Source organism: Myxocyprinus asiaticus, chromosome 12, assembly GCF_019703515.2.
Source record: "Myxocyprinus asiaticus isolate MX2 ecotype Aquarium Trade chromosome 12, UBuf_Myxa_2, whole genome shotgun sequence".
Lineage (NCBI taxonomy): Eukaryota > Metazoa > Chordata > Actinopteri > Cypriniformes > Catostomidae > Myxocyprinus > Myxocyprinus asiaticus.
This window is the reverse complement of record NC_059355.1, coordinates 19,058,543-19,080,900: the sequence shown is the minus strand read 5'-3', so window position 1 is coordinate 19,080,900 and position 22,358 is coordinate 19,058,543. Positions and strand designations below refer to the sequence as shown.

The following is a 22,358-nucleotide window of genomic DNA, read 5'->3' as shown; positions in this document are numbered from 1 at the left end:
TTTCAATATTTTCATATTTTTATCTTCGATTTATCTTTCATAATGGCTCTCTTTAAAAATTTGGCCTGTCATGTGTTCAACAGATCCAATCTATGCACAATGGAAATGATTTATTGTTAGAACAATAACGAGGGGTCCCCCTGTCACAGGGGGACGTAGGGCCCTCGCAAAATGTAGCCAGAGCAAACTGGCAAACGTTTGAGATGTGTCCTGAGCAGGAGTCAGAGTGCTTGAAATGTCAACAAGACATTAGAGATTCATCAAAAGAACTTGATGAGTATGTTGATATAATTCCTGATCTATCCATTCAAAATGAAAGCAGCAATCGATTTGAATCTAGTTTGAATGTCTTGTGTAGATCAGATGCTCTCAATTTACTTAGGTCTCTGAACTCCAAACAAAAATATCTTTTATATCAAGTAAGACAGTTGTGCTTAGAGAAATTTAGAGGTAAAAAGCCAGAGCCTTTCCATGTATTTGTTACTAGAGGTGCAGGAACAGGAAAGTCACATTTAATCAGAGCTATTCATTATGAAGCGACCAGATTATTATCCCAAATTGCAACTGCACCAGACAAAGTTTCTGTTCTAATGACAGCACCTACTGGAAATGTTGCTTTCAACTTGGATGCCAAGACCATCCATAGTTCATTTTCAATCGGGACAGATGTAAAATTGCCTTACACACCTTTAGGTGAAGAAAAATAAATACAATGCGTGTTGTATTTTGTGACTTGCATATGCTGATTATAGATTAAATGTCTATTGTAAACCACAGCCTAATAGCCTATGTCCATGGTAGGCTTAGACAAATAAAGCAGACAGGTGACTAACTTTGGTAAAGTTAGTATAATTGTTGTGGGAGATTTTTTCCAATTACCACCTGTGAGAGGAAAACCACTGTATTTGCAAAATGCTCCATTGGATTTGTGGAACAGCACATTTGCACTGTCAGAATTAATCATTGTTAGACTGAAAGACTTTTTGAACAGATTGTGAATACGTAGCAAGAGTTCCCCACAATCACTTAATGACTTAAATATGCTCAAAAGTAGGGAAACTGAGCAAAACTCTTCCACTTTACACATTTTCCCAACAAATACGCAAGTGGAAGAGCATAACATCAAACAATAATTGCATATTGCCCAGACCACATTTGTGTAGAGGTTCAGGATTCTGAGAAAAATCAAACAACTGTACAAATGCAACTTAAAAAGGGACACTATTCCAAAGTATTTAATTCCTGTTTACCAGAAATGTTTCTATTAGGTAAAGGTGCGCAAGTCATGTTAATTAAGAATATTGACGTTGCTGATGGGCTTGTAAATGCTGTCTGTGGTACTGTAACAGACATGGCCTTAAAACAAACAAAACAATTGTGAATGTAGTATTTATTCAGTTTGGTGATGATAAAATTGAGAATACCATTCCAATTACTTTAGTGAGCAGTTCCCATTAAAGTTGGCATGTGATTGCACTGTACACAAAGTGCAAGGATTAACTGTCAATGAAGCAGTCAATTCACTAAAAAAGATTTTTGCAGCTGGACAGGCATATGTTGCTTTAAGTTGCGTCAAGACTTTAAGTGGGTTGATCATTCAAGATTTTGCTGATAAAGCAAGTTATTGCAAAAACAACATCCAAGAATGTATCAACACAATGCCACAGTTTGAACTTTATAATATTTCACCACATAACACCAACAAATCTTTATTTAAATTTTCCTAATGAATGTTCAGGGTTTACACTGCCATTCGCTAGATTTAACGGCTTCAATCCAATCCTATAATTATAGCTGTATAGCTGTAACAGAGACATGGCTGCCTGCAAACATATCAAGTGAATCAACTTGCATTGAAGGTTACCACTTTCACAGTGCTCCACGTTGTTTTTTTTTTTCTTTGTTGTTGCTGTTTTTTATTTGTATTTACAGCTTGAATATTTGATATGCACATGTGAGCGACACTGAAACGACCCTTTCATATGACCGGACAACTTGCCCTGTTGTCTGTAACCTACTGCCTTAATACCATCAGCTAGAATTAGAGTTGGGATCGCTCTGCAAATTTGTCTCAATTTTCATTAAATATTGCCCCAAACCACCACTAACTGTAAACTATGCATGCCAGATGTATTAGAATCTTGCTGCTGGGCACATCATGGTGTTGTTGCGAGGTGCTTCTAATGGATGACACGTGAGAGATCACAAGCCACATCACTTGGCATGCTGACTGGGAGTTGGTCTATTATATATATTATTTTTATTTTTATTAACATGGCATGGTGATTCATGCCATTATCATGATTCATACATTATGTCGCAGCTAACTAGTAATACCAATTGACATTTTAAAAACACATCCACGCATGAAAGCCAGAACGTGAAACGACACTTAATGCTCAAGCAAGCCTAATTTTAACTGCAGCCTGACTGTTTTGTGAAATAAACGTCTCCCGAACAGACATTCAAAAATCATAATTTTTCAGATGAATCTACCAAGGAGGTCTTTAATACCTGGAAAAATCTATCTAAAAATATTTGCGATTTAAATGTTGCTTGCAATAAATTTCGTTTCGTCAGGGTACACGGTTATGCTGCGTTCCATTCAAGTTAGATGTGGGATATACCTACTTGATATCTCTGACCATAAATGCATTCCATTTCCCTGATATTCGGAACTGCAATGCTCCCGTTCGCTTAGCAGGGGTTTGACTCTCATTAGAGATGTCTCCTAGCAACCCAACTAATAAATAATGCTGCAGTGCTAACATTTGTGCTTCAGGTGTACGATTATCAAAAGAGATTATAATGTTTTATACACCTGCTTCTGCAGGCATTTGTTAAACAAGCTTTAATATCATGTAATGTGGAAACGAACTCATTTATCAATATTGCTTAATAAAGTGAATGTTTATCACTTACTTTGTAGATCTCCCTGAGTGTCAACATGTTTATGTGACATCATGCCCCTGCATCTCGGTGAAATCAGAGTTGAGAATTTCTGCACGAGCTTACAAGTTGTAATTCTGACATCAAGATGCATTCCATTGCACTTTTCCTAGGAAAAGGAAGTTGTAAAATCCGACTTTCCGAGTTGAATGGAACGCAGCACTACTTTTCAAAACTTGATCCGACACTGAATGCTCAAGTAGCCTAATTTACACGTAGAAAACTCCTGATGTTGCTATAACAATGCAAAAACCACTTACCAATTTGCTTGAAGTCAAAATCAGTCCTCCTTTCCTGTTTAATAAATGAAGCAATCACACGGTCATGCAGAGCATCTCGTGTTTTATATCCATATGGATCTCTTTCTCAGTGGTGATGTGGCAGTGACAACCAAGCCGACTAGTCAGTAAGATCTCGCGCTTATCGCTCTTGAATTATGTACATCACATAAAGCGTGATTGTGTCACTCAAGGCCAGCTATAAGGCCTCAACCGGGACATATCCTAAAGATCACAGCCACCAAGAACAAATAAATCAATCTGATTGGCTGATGAATCAGACAATTTGACTTTAGTTGCTCATTAATTTGCATTGTTGAGGTTATCTTGTGGTTCCCTTCTAGTCATCTGAGTGTTTGGGAATCATTCAACAATGGAGCTTGGCTGACCTCTATAGGACATTTCTTGTAATTGCCACTCAGAGCTGAGCAGAGACAAGTGGCAGGATGTTCTAGTATTTTTACATTTCATTTGATATTTTTATTATATTTTATTTATATAAAAAATAAATAATTTTTTTATTAACAAACTTAAAAATTGAAGCAGGGCAAATACCTAAAAACATGTGAATATACACAAATGTATGATGACATTTAATGCCTTGTCATGGCAACAGTATTTAAGATATCAGGAATCCCTTCAGAATTTAAATCTGCATTGTCTTGACATTAAATTTTTTTTTAAGCAATTCATGTACAAAATAAGAGGGATATTTCAAAGTCTGTTAAAAGTGACACACTGCAAGAACAAACATTTGGCTCAATTTAATGTTTAATTTTCTGCACATAGAAGATATGAGACATTTCCGTTATTTTATCATGTTGCCATGGCAACACCGTTAGATATATCAAAAATCCTTTCGCAATCTAGCATCGTCAATGTCTTGGCATGATGTCGCACACATTTGGTACCTGTAACACGAAATCCCTAGGAGGAGTATTTCGAATTCGAGAGCATGCATTTTTCAAACAAACCAAAATGGCTGACTTCCTATTGGGCAGAGCTAATACAAGCCAATGGGAAATATGTCTGTCATGGTGAGAACAATGTCCTCACCAAAACTTGTGAATATCAGACAAACTCTGTGGCAACCACAGTGATTATCCTAAATGTTAGGGGGCACTATGGAGTCCACTGACCACACCCAAGACAAACGACAAAAGAATCTAAAATCTTGCCAAACTTTGATAGGCTTGCCAAGTTTCAGGAGTTTTGAAAAAGTAATAAGCATTTACAAACTAGGGGGCGCTGTGGAACCGATGAGGCACGTCTATGCTGAATTGCAATATAAAATCAAAAGATGTCCTAATACAAATGTATGTGTAAGATTTCAGTCATCATAAGCCCAACAATCCCACATTCCATCCAACATGGCTGACTTCTTGTTGGGTGGAGTCAAATACAACTTTATCTAACATGGTGAGCGCAGTAACCATACCAAGTCTTGTGCACATCTGAGCAACTTCATCCCAACCATTGCCTGCATTTGGAGGCGCTGCAGAGCTCCTCGACCACACCCAAGCCTAAACACTACATAACTTTTTGATTTTACGCAGGTCTGATGTGTGTGCCAAGTTTCTTGAGTTTTCGAGCATGATCAATGCCTTATAAATGGGTGAATGTGTTAAAAATAAAATTAATAATAATAATAATAATAATTAAAGCTGCAAGCAATGATGAACCGGCCCTTGCACCCTGGTGCACATTGGGGCTGCTGTGCCAGGGGAATGTCACTCCAATTAAATTTTTTTTTAGCACTTAAATGTTGTTAAGAGTGTATCACAGTGTAAAACATGTCATTTCCCATTGCCAGTAGGTGGCGCTATGACTATAACTAAATATTGGCATGGAGGTGTATTCAGGCCGGGACTCTTATAAAACATGTAAAGTTTGGAGCAGATTGGACATTTTATGTTTGAGTTATGTAGGACTTTACTGGTTGTTTAGATCAGTGTTACTATCAGAAATAATTAATAATTATTTCTGTAGTTATTAATTAATATTTAAATTAATCAATTGAATCTAACTCATTAAAACCTCATATGGGGCTCCAGTAAATGTAGTGTGCTACGTTTAGGAGCAAGATTGGTTATTAGCAATAATTAATAATTATCAAAGATAATTATTAATTATTAAAATCAATAGAACATTGATGAGAATCAATGTTAGCTTTTTTAATCCTTTAAAATCAACAATTATCAAAGATAATCGCTAATTGTTAACATCGATGAAACATTAATTAAAATTAACACTAGCTTATTGATCATTCAAATTCAACAACCATCAAAGATAATTATCAATTATCAAAAATCAATAGAATATTAATAAGGATTAACATTGACGGGGCACCACCCTGGAATCAGGGACTAATAACCAAATAGTAAAACAGTCTCAATATTAGATTGTTTTCTTAGGAAAATCCACATCCGAAGAATATCGATTTTCGGGAAAAAACAATGAATGAAGGTTTGAATCCGAGCACTGACATCCCGTCAGCATGACACAGGCGTATGCAAAACAAACAAAACACTTCTCTTTGTAATATAAACAAAGTTTATTTATGCAATGCAGTCAATAAACTTCCGACTTACAACTACAAACTAAACAGTGATATGATTAGATATGGAAATAAAAATAATCCTATAACACATAAGGTGTGTGTGACAGTGTGTGTGTGTGTGTGTAAGGAGGGACGCGCACAAAATGGCGGACGTGACTCTCATGGAGAGTATGTCACAAGAGACTTCCGGCCAGGGAATATGACCACGAATGGGGGCGGAGAGAAACCAGTCAATGGCGACTGGCGTCTACCAGTTACCGCATGTATCCGCTTGTACGACAGCTTAGGGACAAAGCTGGGCTTTAGCATTTAAGCTATCTATGAGTCAAAATGTGTGCCAGAATGTTTGTGAGGGGTCGCATGCCTGCTGTGTGTGTGTGTGTGTGGTTAGTACAAGAGAGAGAGAGAAGTGACAGCCCTAAAGCCGATTTCGCGATCGTGGGAGAGAAAGCAGCTGTTAGATCATCGCTCAGAGACGCGGTGGACGGCTCGTAAACAGTCCCGCGTACTTTGACTATTTAATGGATGAACTCGGTTTACCTGTCTCACCCGCAATGGCGAAATTGCACAACAGTCCAATTTGGTTGGACCACAATACAGCAAAACAAAATCGTGATAATTAATACCCTAAGTATTAATAATGAGCGGACATGGCGGTCCGTAAACTGTACAAGCAAAAACCTTGATACACAAGAATAACACACTATAATATTCTATCTCTGCCCAGACGTAAACCTCTTACTTGAATCGCAGGAGGACACAGGTAGAATGTGTTTTCCTCCGTCCTTTAACTCTGACCCGGTTCCTTGAGGCTCGGGTGATGACGGGAGGCCGTTTCCTCGCTCTGTCGGCAGGCGGTACGGCTGTTGATTCTCGCCGGGCTGGCGGAGAACTCAGAAATGTCGACTTGATTGAAGATGGAAGAGAAATCTTTAATCTCTTCACTTCTGTAGGCAAACGGTCTCCTTCGGATCCGTTATAGTGTTCGGTTGAACACAAGAGTAATCTCAACTCGTCCAGCGAGATGGAGATTGTATGGCCACAGTTTCAAGTCGGACATTACTTCCTTGTGCCATGAGGTTGCACCTGAGAGCAGCGATGAAACTGCGTCTACACACTGCAAGCAAAGTTGCTGGAAGCAAATCCTGAAAGCATTTCAGAGGTATTTCAACTCCTGATGATGTCATGGTTTGAGGTGCGTTCTGTTGTGTGCCTCATCCAATAGGAGTTGAGAGTTCGATCCTTTAGTGAGCAAGGCTTCATGGGATTTGTAGTCTGTTTTGGACTCCCTTTGTTTGATTTTGGCGCGATTTTTATCAGTAAGATTTACGACTTGGAATGTGGGGGCTTGAGTTAGATTTTTATGACTGTGTTAGGCCTGCCTTTGTCTTCTATCTCAATACATGAGGCCCAACAGTTATAACAACTTCCTCTTTCAATGGCGAAATATCGAAATTTGTCAGGCCGCCACAGACACACCCTTCAACGAAAACTCAAAAGCTTCGCAATTTAACATCACCAAGGCCATTAGATTAAGAATGACTAAATATAATGTTGATCTGATTAAATCTCTGGGAGGAGTTTGTTAAAGTACAAGTATAACTGAATATTGGGACGTAGATGTATTCAGGCTGGGACTATTATCAAACATTTGAAGTTTGGTGCAGATTGGACATTGTATGTATGAGTTATAACAACTTCCTGTTTCGTGGTGAAACATCAAACTTTGTCAGACCGTCACGGCCACACCGTGCAGTGAAAACTCAAAAGCTTTGCAATTTAGCATCGCCAAGACCTTTAGATTAGAATAACCAAATATGACACAAACGCGATGCTCATGACTTAAATATTTGCTTAAAACTTTATTTGGACAGTAAAATGTGTTTGGAATTTGAAGTGCACAAAAATATGACAATTATTTAACAATCGCGACAGGCCTAGGATATGTGGTCATGACACTAAATCAAACACATCAATAAGCAGAACGCATAAACTCTGGCTGAGATTAGATGAGGAATTTTAATCAATGATAAATCAAGTTGAATGGTGTGATGCACAAAGGACTAAAGATGACATTAAAAGACTTTCTCCCTCACCCTGTCTTTCATTCTCCAGCTCTGAGCCAGAACTTTGGATCCCTCAATCTTCTCTGTGTGACGTTTCTTCATGAAGGCAAGAGGAAGGTTCCAGTCAGCCATGTCCACCTCCTCCTCCTCCGTCAGCCCCACCATGGGGGAGTGAAGCAACTCGGTGTCCATTTTCATTAGGGCTCTGGAAAGAGAACATTCGGACAATAAAATTATATCACAGTAATTTTCAATTTTACAACTTTGTTACCATGTCGATGTAATGTCAACAAACCCTTAAACCCTAAAATGACTGTAAAATTACAATTTAAACAAATTTACAGCTCAAATAATACATGAGTTTAAACAGAAGAATTAATGAAAGTGCTTTTATAAAATTATAAGCTTTACATTTCTGTGTTTAAACCCTCCAAAAATTGTCCACAATCTCTTTCATTGTCCACAATTTACTTCCATTGTAAGTGCCTCACTGTAACCTTGATTATTGCTTTTTTTATTTTAAAGAAAAAGATGGACGAGTCGAAATTCATTTTTGTGGTAATCAACATTATGCCACAAATGCTGTCGACTGAGCTCAACTTGTATTGAACCCGGAACATTCCTTTAATAATAGCTACAGGAAATGACAAAGAATACTTTATAGGCCTCTGTATTATTATTATTTACATTTTTTTTTTGTGATTTTTGTGATTTTTTTTATTTATTTATTCAATTAAAATTTTTATTGATTCATAAACATATAACAAAATAAAAAACACAACATATATACACTGAATCAACATTTAACATTTAACCCCCACAATACCCCTCCCCAATCACCAAACCCACCCTAACCCTCAACGAACACCCCTGTGGTCACAAATAGATACGCCAAAGAAAAGACAAGAAATGTTTTTTTATATATATATATATATATATATATATATATATATATATATATATATATATATATATATAAAAATGAGGGCACCCTATCTGACTTCCATCACCTTAAAATAATTAGCCTGCTAACCATAATGCTGGTCAGAACCCAATTTTTTGTGTGTTTATCCCCAAAATTTATGAACGCCTCATCACCCAAAATACAGAGTCTGGGGCAGACTGAAATTCGAGTGCCTAAAACGTCACATAAAAAACTCTGAACCTTCAACCAAAATTCCTGGATCTTAACACATCCCCAAAAAGCATGGGTTGTGTCTCCATCTTCTGATTGGCATTGCTAGCAGGTGGGTGTGTCTTTAAGACCAAGCCTATACAATCTAGAGGGGGTCCAATAGAATTCTATGTAGAATCTTAAATTGCATAAGGCACACTCTTGCATCTCTAGATGCAGACTTGACATTTTTTAGAATCCTAGCCCACACTCCCTCCTCCATTACCAAATTTAAATCTTTCTCACATAAACTCTTGAGAGAAGTTGAAGCTCCGTCCCCCAGACTCTGAATTAGCAGGGAGTAATACACTGATGCCTCATGACCTTTTCCAAAAGCCATAATCACCTCTCCCAGAGTATCTGCCGCTTTAGGGGTGTGTGTGCCACTCCCAAATACAATACAGAGTAGGTGGCACAGCTGTAAATACCTATAGAACTGAGATCTGGGAATCCCAAAATGTTGAACCAAATTTTCAAAAGATCTAAACACTCCACTCTCATATTGGTCACCGAGTGTATTAACCCCCCTCACAATCCACTCTGCCAGCAGAAAGGGGACTTATTAATACATAATTTAGGGTTCAGCCATATGCTTGATGCAACATTTAAATAAATGTCTGAATTAAACACTCAGGTCACTTTTGTCCATACCGAGTGCAAATGCGAGATAATGGGGTGTAACTTATCTTCTCCGATTAGTTTGATAGAAAGTCTTTGCAATGGCAAAATAGAGGCAAGAACTTCCTGTTCAATACAAAACCAGGGAGGGGCTCTCTCAGGTGGAAGCGACCAGTGAGCCAAATGTCTGAGACCGAATGCATAATAATAAAATCTTGGGTAGGCCTAGCCCACCTTTGTCAATCGGTCTATTTAACTTTTTAATATGTAATCTAGGACGCTTACCATTCCAAATGAAGGACTTCGCTATGCTATCAAATTGCTTGAAGTAAGAGAGGGGGACATCTATAGGGAGACATTGTAATAGGTAGTTAAATTTTGGAATACAATTCATTTTAATAACATTGACCTTCCCAAAAATAGATAAATGTAATGAAGCCCACCTGCCCACATAGCTCGAAAACCTTTTTCTTAAGGGGTCAAAATTAACTCTAACTAAATCAGACAAATCTGCTGGGAATAAAATGCCCAAATACTTAATGCCCTTTTTGGGCCACTGGAAGGCGCCTGGCTGGAAAGCCGTTACTGGGCAGTATGCTGTCAGAACCAAAGCTTCGGATTTAGACCAATTGACTCTGTATCCCGAGAAATTTAGAAAAGGAATTAATAATTCTATGGAGGCAAGGCATAGATCTAATGGGGTCAGAGACAAATAATAAAATATCATCTGTGTAAAGCAAAAGCTTATGCACCACACCGCTCGCCACCACCCTGGAAAATCATCCTCCTTTCTTATCGTGGCTGCTAATGGTTCCAGGGCAAGACAGAACAATAATGGGGAAAGAGCTCAACCCTGCCGTTGACTCATACACTCACTTGGATCATTGTCCTTTTTAAGAATCAGACTGATCTGGGCTTGTGTCATGGTTGGCGGAAGCTTTCAATTCTTTAATGATTCCGTATAAACTTCTAACAAAAGTGAACAAGTCTGCGAACAAGGAAATGCTGTGGTTCTTCCAAGAAAACTTCCTTTACTCCTCGCCTCGTGCAACACGAGATTTTTATCAGATTATCTCAGAAATTTGGCCAAAATTGATCAGAGCCTGTCTCCCTCAGTGGATCTCTGGGCCGGGACTCTGCGAGCTCACTCAATTTACAGCTTATGGCCTGTTATGTCGAGCAGACTCAGAAAGAGCTCGTCTAGGAATTTCACCATATCTCGAACTTCTTCGTTCTCAGGAATTCCAAAAATTCGGATGCTGTTGCGCCGGCTACGATTCTCTAAATCTTTTCCCAAATGCGTTCCAAATCTATCTTGGCCGCTAGCGGATTAGCAGCTAATTCCCTCTCCGATGACCAATGACAGATAATCGATCAGTTTCTCAACATCCGCCATTCTTGTAACAATCTCAGTGAATTTCATCTCCATGGAAGTGACCGATCGACGTATTACAGCAAGATTAATTATTCGGTCCAAGTCATCCATTTCAAAAACTTTTTTTTTTTAATAACATTTTTGTTTTGTAATTAAATAAATTAATATGTTGGCACAATTATATTTTAGTCTACAAAACTAATTTCAAACATTTAAGCACATGCCTTCAGATCACGCTTTTAAGATCATGAGTAACATTTCAGGTAAGTGACCCTAAACTTTTGAATGGTAGTGTGTATATACATACACACGCCACACACACACACACACACACACACACACACACACACACACACACACAGTCTGGCAAAAGTTTGGAATAATGTACAGATTTTGCCCTTATGGAAAGAAATTGGTACTTTTATTCACCAAAGTGGCATTCAACTCCTCACAATGTATAGTCAGGACATTAATAAAGTGAAAAATTACTATACAATTTGAAAATAAATGTTCAGAACTTCTTAAACTACTTCAAAGAGTTCTCATCAAAAAATCCTGCATGTGCAGCAATGACAGCTTTGCAGATCCTTGGCATTCTAGCTGTCAGTTTGTCCAGATACTCAGGTGACATTTCACCCCATGCTTCCTGTCGCACTTGCCAAAGATGTGGCTGTCTTGTCTGGCACGTCTCACGCACCTTACAGTCTAGCTGATCCCACAAAAGCTCAATGGGGTTAAGATCCATAACACTCAGGGGGCCTGGTTAGCTCAGCGAGTATTAATGCTGACTACCACCCCTGGAATTGTGAGTTCAAATCCAGGGTGTGCTGAGTGACTCCAGCCAGGTCTCCTAAGAAAAACAAATTGGCCCGGTTGCTAGGGAGGGTGGAGTCACATGGGGCAACCTCCTCGTGGTCGCGATTAGGGGTTCTCGCTCTCAATGGGGCGCATGGTAAGTTGTGCGTGGATCACAGTGAGTAGCATGAGGCTCCAATGCTCTGAGTCTCCATGGTGTCATGCACAGCAAGCCATGTGATAAGATGCGTGGATTGACTGTCTCAGAAGTGGAGGCAATTGAGACTTGTCCTCCACCACCCGGATTGAGGTGAGTAACCGTGCCACCACAAGGACCTACTAAGTAGTGGGAATAGAGTGTTCCAAATTGGGAGAAAAAGGGGATAAATTTATATAAATAAATTAAAAAAATAAAATTAATAACACTCTTTTCCAATTATTTGTTGTCCAATGCCTGTGTTTCTTTGCCCACTCTAACCTTTTCTTTTTGTTTTTCTGTTTCAAAAGTGGCTTTTTCTTTGCAATTCTTCCCATAAGGCCTGCACCCCTGAGTCTCCTCTTTACTGTTGTAGATGAAACTGGTGTTGAGCGGGTAGAATTTGATGAAACTGTCAGCTGAGGACATGTGAGTCGTCTATCTCTCAAACTAGAGACTCTGATGTACTTATCCTCTTATTTAGTTGTACATCTGGCCTTCCACATCTCTTTCAGTCCTTGTTAGAGCCAGCTGTCCTTTGTCTTTGAAGACTGTAGTTTCACACACACACACACACATATATATATATACATATAAGAGAAAACAGCGGCAGCGGTGTTACCGTATCCTGCTATACAAGTTCAGGGGAAACTTTTAAATATTACATTTTGTAAATGCAACAACTGGAATTGTTCAGTTGAAGGGAGTACCAAACTGTGAATCCTGAACAAAACAGTTTGGTGTATACATGTTTACACATTAGCTTCCACTCAGCTGACAAGCAATGAAAGTAGCTACATTGTTAGCTAGTTAGCTATAAGCTCGTTGCAACAGAGAGTAAAAGATGGACCAGCATTGTGTCTCAACAACTAGGTAACAACGTAACATGAAATCAACACTCAACAGACACAATCCACCACCACACCGTTGTCTGTTGAGCTGCAAAAAGATGCTCTGTTGTTTACCTTTCAATCTGCTACATTACTTACTGCACTGACAAACTATAGCTGGCTAACAGCAAACAGATGTGATAAACATGAGTGACATGGTTGTCAAGGACAGAGTTAACATTATATTAGTTATATTGAAAAGGAAAAATGATGGGGTCATTGTTTATTAACTTTCCAGTATGTATTTCACAAACTAGTTAGCAACTTACAGAGAAGACACCGCTTAACACCACACCGCTTAACTCCGCCTTGTCTGCAGAGCAACCTTCAGCTCAGCTCTGTAAAATTGGAGTTGGAGCGCTCTGCTGGACAAACTGCGTTATGACACCAATTCAAGCACTGTTTTCTGTATTATATGTTCTGAAAAAAGTTTTCATATCTGCACATATTGGTAAACATATACGCCGATACCGATATATCAGTAAAAGGCTAATATCGGTCGGGCACTAGTTTGGTCAAGATGCTCGGCAGTTCACTGAGCAAGATTTTATATGGATGATGGACTAAAATCCTTACCTTCCCCAGAAGCAGCAATTGATTTACTAAAGAGGACACAGAACATGCTGGCTTGCACCTGCATGCACAAACTGGCTTCAAACAGCAAAGATGTTATGGCTGTCTTTCCATCAGAGGATCACGCCAGCTCACTGAAGGATCTGGATCTAGGTGCCAATCCACTTCCAATGCAGCGAAGACTTGGCTTGCTTTGGAATCTTGTTTCAGATTGCTTCACTAGACGTGGAGAACTATCAGAAGTAAACAGTCTGTACGATCCACTCAGATTTGTGGCTCCAGTGACAGTCCAGGGTAAAGCTCTTCTTAGAGAGTTTAATCAAGACTCATCTGAATGGGATGCTCTCTTACCTGCAGATAAGCAGAAATTGTGGGATGCATGGAGAGATTCTTTACAGGAATTGCTGCATCTGCAAATCCCAAGAAGCTATGGGCCTATATCACTGGCAGCTGCCAAGTTTAAAGAGCGTTGTGTCTTCTCAGATGCTTCAGAGAGAGCAAGCAGGCAGCAGTTGCTTACCTCAAAACAGTAGACCCTGAACTTGATATGATTACCTTCTATACTGATAGTCGTATAGTCCTTGGATACATCTACAATGAGAAATGTAGACTTCATGTCTATGTAAGCAACCGTGTCCAGAGAATCCGTAGAAGCACGATCCCAGAACAGTGGTATTATGTGAGCACAGAACATAATCCAGCTGACATACCTGCAGCCCAAATGCAGAATACCATCTGGTTCACTGGGCCAGCATTCCTGCACCGTGCCAAAACTGAGACCTTTCCCAAAGAGCCATTTGAACTTGTAGATCCCAATCGAGACTCAGAAATATGTCCACAAGTAACAGTGTTGCATACCACTGTCTCCAAGCACTTTGAACGCTTTTCTGACTGGAGATGTCTTACCAAATCTCTTGGAAGACTGATTCATATTGCTCGTTGCTACAAAAGAGGCCAGGATAACACAGCTCTGGCATGCAAAGGATGGCACAGTTGCAGATTTTCTCTGAGTGTTGACATACTCCTTCAGGATGAAGAAGCTGTCAAACGTGCAGTGCAGCAAGAGGCATACGCTGATGAGTTGCAGTGCCTCAGACACAATGAACAATTTCCCCAAAATAGCCCACTTCGGACCTTAGATCCCTTCCTTGATCATACAGGCTTGTTAAGGGTCAGAAGTCGTCTTGCAGATGCAAACCTGGGACTTGAAGAAAAGAGACCTCTTATTTTGCCCGGATGGCACCATGTAGCACTGCTCCTAGCATGTCATTTTCATGAACAGACGCAACATCAAGGACATCACTCTACAGAAGGCGCTATCCGATCTGTGTGTGGCCAGTCTTATTCATGCATGTGTCGTGTGCCGCAGACTTAGGAGAGTCTGTGAGACTCAGAAGATGGCAGACCTGCCTATCGATAGGCTCAGTATGGATCCCCCTTTCACACATGTGGGACTAGATGTGTTTGGTCTCTGGACAGCGTCCACACGCAAGATGAGATGTGGCCATGCTGAAAGCAAGAGGTGGGCGGTGCTCTTCACATGCTTGGGCATTAGAGCCATTCACAAATAAGTCCTTGAGTCCTTAAATTCCTCCAGCTTTATTAGTGCCTTGAGGAGGTTCCTGGCAATTCGAGATCCAGTCAAACACATTCGCTCCGACAGAGGAACCAATTTCATTGGGGCTTGTAAGGACTTACAGATTCCCTCCAACACTGATGGAAGAGCAGTGGTGAAATTCCTCTCAAATCACGGCTGCTCCTGGACTTTTAATGCACCTCATTCATCACATATGGGAGGTGTCTGGGAGAGGATGATTGGTGTTGCATGCAGGATCTTGGACTCCATGCTCCTCCAAATGGGGCCTTCTAAACTTACATATGAAGTACTCACCACCCTTATGGCCGAGGTCACCGCTATTGTAAACAGCAGACCACTGATACCTGTGTCAAAAACCCTGCAGATCCTTTCATCCTCACACCTGCCACATTACTTAACCAAAAGACTGACCCCTGTCCAGTCCCAGATGGAGACTTTGGACAGTCCGACTTGTATAAGCGACAATGGCGCAGAGTGAATCCTTAAAGGAATATTCCAGGTTCAATACAATATAACTCAACCGACAGCATTTGTGACAATGTTGATGACCACAGAAATTAATTTCGACTAGTCCCTAGTTTTCTTTAAAAAAAAGTAAAAATCAATGTCACAGTGAGGCACTTACAATGGAAGCGAATGGGGCCAATTTTTGGAGGGTTTAAAATAGTGGTCGACTGATACGTCTTCCAAACACCTTTTGGGACTGGTGGCGCAAACAATACTTATCAACTCTGCAATCTTGAAGAAAATGGCATTGCCACCAGCCCAAAATTACACCTGGCAGTGTGGTTCAGTTGAAGGATTCTCAATCTAAGAGAAATCAGCGGCCTTTGAGAGTTGTCACAGAAGCATACCCCAGCTAGGATGGGCGAGTTCGAAAGGGGCAAGTAAAAATCATTGGGAAAGAAGGGCCCAAGCTGTTTCACAGACCAATTAATGAGTCAGTCTTTCTCATTCCTGAAGAAACAAAACCAAGCACAATTCAGGTCTAAATTTAAAGTAAAATAAAATTTGGTATCCCTCGGATACCAGATGGGGAGTGTTCTGTCCACATTGACATTTTCAGTTTAGTTATTCTAAGTAGTTAATTTATGTGGTGCAATTATAATTCCTAATTGTGAAAGATGGTATAACATACTCTGACTGATTTAGTCCTTTATTACTGTTAATCCTTGAATACAGTTTGGTTTTGAAGGCATTGTTGGTATGTTACGATTAATTCAGTATAATTAAGTAATGAGGATTGATTCACGCAAAGTTGTTTATTATTATTTACATGTTATTTGTTGATTGCAGCATTTCTTAATGTGGGGTAAGCTACATGTTGTGTAACTAAGAGCAATTTGTTAGCTATAAATGGATATATTTGTTAACTTTACGTATTTACTATGTCATCCTTGTATTTTCTGCAGTGTTACCCATTCAATTGACACCAGTAAAGAGGTGACAAAACTACTTCCTTTGTCTGTTAACTGACTGTCGACTCAAGCAAGGCATTTGAAGCAGAGGGCAGAACAGTAACTCAGATAACCTCACTGTACAATTGTAATGAACAGAATAGCATCTCAGAATGCACAACATGTCGAACCTTGAGGAGGATGGGCTACAACAGTAGAATACCACATCAGGTTCCACACAGATAACCTCTCTCTACAACTGTAATGAGCAGAATAGCATCTCAGAATGCACAACATGTCAAACCTTGAGGAGGATGGGCTACAACAGAATAATACAACGTTGGGTTCCACTTCTGTCAGCCAAGAACAAAAAACTAAGGCTGCAGTGGGCTTACCATCTGCATGTCACAGCAGAAATCGAGATTTGTCAGACGAGGCTATAGTTTTCCAATCGTCTACCGTCCAGTTTTGGTGAGCCTGTGCTAGAGGTCGACTGATATATCGGTTATGTGATTAATCGGCACCGATAACAGATTTCTGGAACTATCGGTTATCGGCAAAAATCCACACTGATAGTTTTTCCATGTTGCGTCCAGTGCTGAAGCAGCTGGGAAGGGTCCGCTGTCGTTATACAGTATGATAGCAGCCTCTAGAGGCAAAATAAAAACTATCACTTCACTGATGCCTTGTGGTGTTTGTTTTGACATGCGAGACTACACTCTGCATGGAGGGGAACACCTCAGATGCGGATTTAAAACATCAACAATGAAAAGGTATACAGTACACTACAGTACACGTTGTCATATCATTATCAAGAAATTAATTTGTTGACTAGATGCTGCATTGGTAGAGAACAGCAGTATGTTTGCCGACAAGGCTGAGAGGACGCTAACATTAAAGCTAACCTCAAGCGGTTAGAACAATGTGACAAAAATACACGCAAGTTCTATCCAAATGTTTAAATGTCACGATTATCATCTATTACCATCTATTTGCATTAGTTTATATACAGCTGGTCACATTTATGCATTCGTTAGCCACCTAAGTTGCATATTTAAAGCTAGTGACGTGAGACAGCAAATTAATATCTTTATGCAACCAAGAGAAACGTATAAACATATCAGAAACACACCTGATTTCAATTTAAAAAAAATTATCCTCACTGTAATATGATGACTTCAGATTGATCACATTCATGTGCTAAAAAAGGCTAGACACAGCGCAACAAATACAGTTTAACAGAAAGCAGGTGTCTCAATATGCTTTTAAAGTTATTTTTAATTAGATACATCAACTAAAAAAACAGCACTCCTGTACGAGACGCTGAATAAACAAAAACAAAGGGAAACAAAGACGTTCTTCTAGCGCGCGTTTACCTAGAAAAACAAATGGATGATTGCAAAAGCGTTCAGTGTGAACAGCCCTTTACTGTTGGTGGAGGTATTTGGCCAATGTGTTTTGCTCTCTTATAAGCATTTCTCAGATTAAGCAATGAGTTGTTTAAATGCTTTGTCAGGAAAGATGTTCAACTTGGAAATGTGTGTCTCAAGATCCTCGCGTTCAGTTCCAGTCTGTTGTGTTCCATCTGTTTGAACAGCCCCTGGCCTGGGCTCATAGTCTGTGCTGCTTCACCACCGAGTTCAGCCGAATACCACTGCTATATGTGAATACTGCTACTCTACATACAACTGTATTGAATAAAAAACAATGTGGTATTTCGCTGTTATTATGAAGCTTGAGTCTGTAGTAGGAGTCAGTGCAAGTGTAACACCATGTGAACTCTCTGCTGAAGTGTTTTCCCCCCTCATTTTACTTTTGACTTAACATTTGAGAACATGGACCGACTAAAACTTTTTAATTTATTTTATGCACATTAGTTGAAAATGAAATGCTCTTTTTTTTTTTAACAGCCAGGATAGGAATGTTCCATGCAATAATATAACGGTGCAGAATGGTTTATGTATTTATTGTGCCCTCTTGTGGACTAAGGAAATAACATTAATTTAAAAATCAGCTGACTTTACAATTTTAATTTTAGTTTATATATTACAAAAATAAACAGTACTGACTGAACCATGAAAATGTATTGTACTTTTTTAAATGAAATAAATATAATATTTCATTTTAAAAAGTACAATACATTTTCATGGTTCAGTCAGTACTGTTTATTTTTGTAATAAAGTTCAGCACTATTTTACTTTGAGTGTTATTTTTTCATTCAGTATCAATATAAAAATTAATCGGTTATCGGCAGGTACTGCCCAACTTAGTTATCATATTGGTAAAATCCACTATCGGTCGACCTCTAGCCTGTGCCCACTGCAGCTTCAGTTTCCTTTTCTTAGCTGACAGTAGTGGTACCTGGAGGGGTCTCTTGCTGCTGTAGTCCATCCACCTCAATGTTCGACATGTCCAGAAATGCTTTTCTGCATAGCACTTTTGTAACGTGTGGTTATTTGTTACTGTCACCTTCCTGTCAGTTTGGACCAATCTGGCCATTCTCCTCTGACTTTTGTCATTAACAAGACGTTTCCACCCACAGAACTGCCGCTCGCTGGATGTTTTTTGTTTTTCGCATTCATTCTCTACACACTCTAGAGGCTGTTGCTTGTGAAAATCCCATGAGATCAGCAGTTACAGAAATACTCAAACCAGCCTGTCTGGCACCAACAATCATGCCACAGTCTAAATCACTGAGATCACATTTTTCCCCATTCTGATGGTTGATGTGAACATTAACTGAAGCTCCTTACCTGTACCTGCATGATTTTATGCATTACACTGCTGCCACACGATTGCATGTACATATATACTCTATGTATACACGCATTTATTAACAGTTCGACCCTCATACAGTGATGCTTAGTCCAATCCGGCCCTCAACATAAAATGAGTTTGATGCCCATGATTTATATGATATATTGATGTTATATGAAATGTCCTTATATTATCACTAAGAGTAGATAGATCCAGAGGAAAGAAAACAAGAGGGCATGTACAACTTTACATGGAACCATGCAGAGTATAAACTTAGACCAGCTGTAACAGTAGGGCCTTCGGTATGGTACATGCAGTCACACGAATGATTACATATCTCAGCATGCATGAAATCAATATTAAAACAACATATAATGAACAACACAAACCATGTAGAACTAACATGAATAAAGATTGTGGAGCAATACTGGACCGCACAGAACCAAAACTTAACAGATCAGATAAATGCATGTGAAGTTTATACTGGCTAGCTCGCTATTATTCCCAACTGTGATGGAACTAAACAAAATATAAACATGTCAGACTTAAATAAGCCAGAGATTGAAGACCTACCACTGCCTCTAAAATATGTTGTTTGGGAGCATTATGGTTTCGCAGTAAAATACAGTAATACTGGGCAACGAGTAGTGAACAGGACAAAGGCGTGTGTCGGCTCAGTTTAACCGAAGTCGGTTATGTCACTAGAAGCACATCTAACATGATGACTCATTTGCAGTGACATCATCCACATGTGTCTCTTGAGCTTACGGGAGCAAAGCGTAAACAGCCTGTGCAAGTTAATCTTGCCGCATCGTTCAAGCATTCTCTCGCTGCAAGCTCAGACAGAGCTAAAGCGATAACAAATGCCATAGGAGTACTTATAAATGAGTGATAAGTACAAGTGGTGAGCTGAAAGGCAAGAGACACCAAAATCTGCAATGCTAATGTCTTAATTTTGTTGCAATTATTATAATTGCACTTTTTTTTACTATTTATGTTTTATACAATGTGCATATAAGAGGCGCTTAAGTTTTGTATTGTAATTTGTTGAAGAAATATGCATAGTGCAGTCATGTATAAATAAGCCTTCACAATAAGAATTGTTGCCCATTAGCCACTGTTTTCAAAATAAATAATTTAAACATTCTTTGTTTTCCCCGAAACCGTGACCCCAAAACCGAGGTACGTACCAAACCATGAATTGCGTGTACCATTGCAGCCCTATATAACAGTGAAGAAAAATAAAAGCAATCTACACATCAATCAGACAACATAAAGAGATAAACTGCAAGCTAACAGTTGGAAAACAGAGATTAAAATAAAAGCTTTAAAGAAGACTTTCATTTGACACCAGACAAACTGACAGATCTCAAAAGGTCAAAGTGGGAAACCACACAGATCAGTTGATGTGACATGAAAATCAATCCACCACACTGAGAGACAAGTAAAATATTCAAAACAATAACAAAACTGAAGCTAACACTGCTGACTATGGCTGTGTTTAACCTAGTGTGCCACCTACATATGCAACATTTTTAATCATAGATGCATGCACTATTTTTGGAATAGATACCCATGATGCTGAAACATGCTGCCAGGGTAGACAGCTTATAACTTTTGAGACAAAGTCTACGACTGCACAACCACTACAACTTAACCAAAACTGAACAAGTTTACAACTACTCACAGGACCATTCCTCTGCAGTTAATAAACCAATAATCCTAATTGCTAGGACCTGCTGCTTTGGGTTGCCACTCACAAAATAATAATGTATATATACCACGGTAAACATCATTTTCGCCAGTTCATGTTACTACTGTACAACCACATAAAATAACAGGATTGGCATTTCCTTCAAACAGTGAAGCTTTCAGAATCACTTCATGACATTGGTGCCTAATACAAAGTAACAACAGTTTTACTGTAGTAACTATGGAATTTAGGCACAACAGTGAATGCTTGTAAGGGATACGGTGTTGTTTTATGAGTTTTGCTCGCACCTCGAATCGGCAGAGTTCTCCAGGGTTCGTGTTGGAGATCCGCTGCGTCTGCGGACGATCACACAGATCACTCCCGTCAGCAGCTTATACGGCAGCGTTAACAGACTGTGGAGGATCTGCAGGCGCTGGATCGGGATGTTTTTGCTGGGGGATCTACGCTGGGTCTGGGTCTGGGTCTGGTTCTGGGTCAGGCGCAGCGGCCCATCATCATCCGCAAACTCAAACTCTGCTTGAGCCACGGCAGGCGCTCAATCACTCAGTCCTACTGTCTTTTTTCCTGCACGCTTTCTGGTATCCACGAAGATGGGTCAGCACTGTTAAATTGCGGCAAATTTTTAATCAGAAATAGACTCAAAAACGTTATCGTTTCTCAACACTTGCGCAAGGGCGCCGCCATCTTGGGGTAGACCCAGAATGCACTGCGCCTATGAGGAGGCGTGGTTATAGAGACAGGCTGTTTCTTTCTTTCTTTCCTTTTTTTTTTTTTTTTTTTTTTTGTGTGTGTGTGTGTTCATAACAAAAATTAACATTGTCACTACACAACACAAAAATACAACAAACCAATTTGAGTCCCTAGTCCTCATACAAAGACAAAGTTCGTTTTGCTTTTAAATAGACTCAAATTAAATAGAAAATAAAATGTTTCAACCTCATAAAGAGAAGTTTGTTTTTAGAGAATTTGCTTTTATGGATATGGTATTTTGCTAACATAAAAATAAGGTTTATGATGAAGGCATCTTTTCTTTTTTTGCATTCATAAACCAAAGATGACATTTTATAAGTAAATACAAAATTGGGATTGACATAACACTGAATGAAATCAAGAATGTTCACCAAATATAGGCCTACAGCAATTTTCCGAAGCGGGGGCCTGGTGCGACCACACCATAGTTAAATTATAATGGTAACAATAAAACATTGCAACTCTGATCTCTATATGTTAAAACGAGGAGTTTCCTCAATCTGCCCTGTCTCCTCCAGTGTTAGCGACCCCCCTCCCCACCCCACCCCACCCCCATTAAAAATGAAAGTGGTCTGTTCCTCAAGTTCAGCCAGCACGAAACACGCACGGCGCAGATTGAATACACGTCACGAGGTAATACATTACTACAGAAAAGAAGCCGAAATCTGA

The 22,358-nt window shown here is 39.4% G+C and overlaps 1 protein-coding gene across 5 annotated transcripts in view; it reads right to left on the bottom strand.

The window, feature by feature from the left end:
* The window catches only part of rptor (regulatory associated protein of MTOR, complex 1), a 389,387-nt gene extending 367,751 nt beyond the window's left edge, over positions 1–21,636 (bottom strand). For 4 of the 5 annotated variants that reach the window (XM_051712021.1, XM_051712025.1, XM_051712024.1 and 1 more), the window contains exons 1-2: positions 21,227–21,636; positions 7,884–8,058 (exon numbers count right to left, since the gene is read on the bottom strand). In XM_051712021.1, the coding sequence (XP_051567981.1) occupies positions 7,884–8,051 (168 nt within the window). In that variant the 5' untranslated portion in view covers positions 8,052–8,058; positions 21,227–21,636. Of the gene's footprint in view, positions 1–7,883; positions 8,059–9,930; positions 9,991–21,226 lie in introns of all 5 variants that reach the window. The other variant, XM_051712022.1, reaches the window with a different exon arrangement.
* Positions 21,637–22,358: the final 722 nt, after the last annotated feature.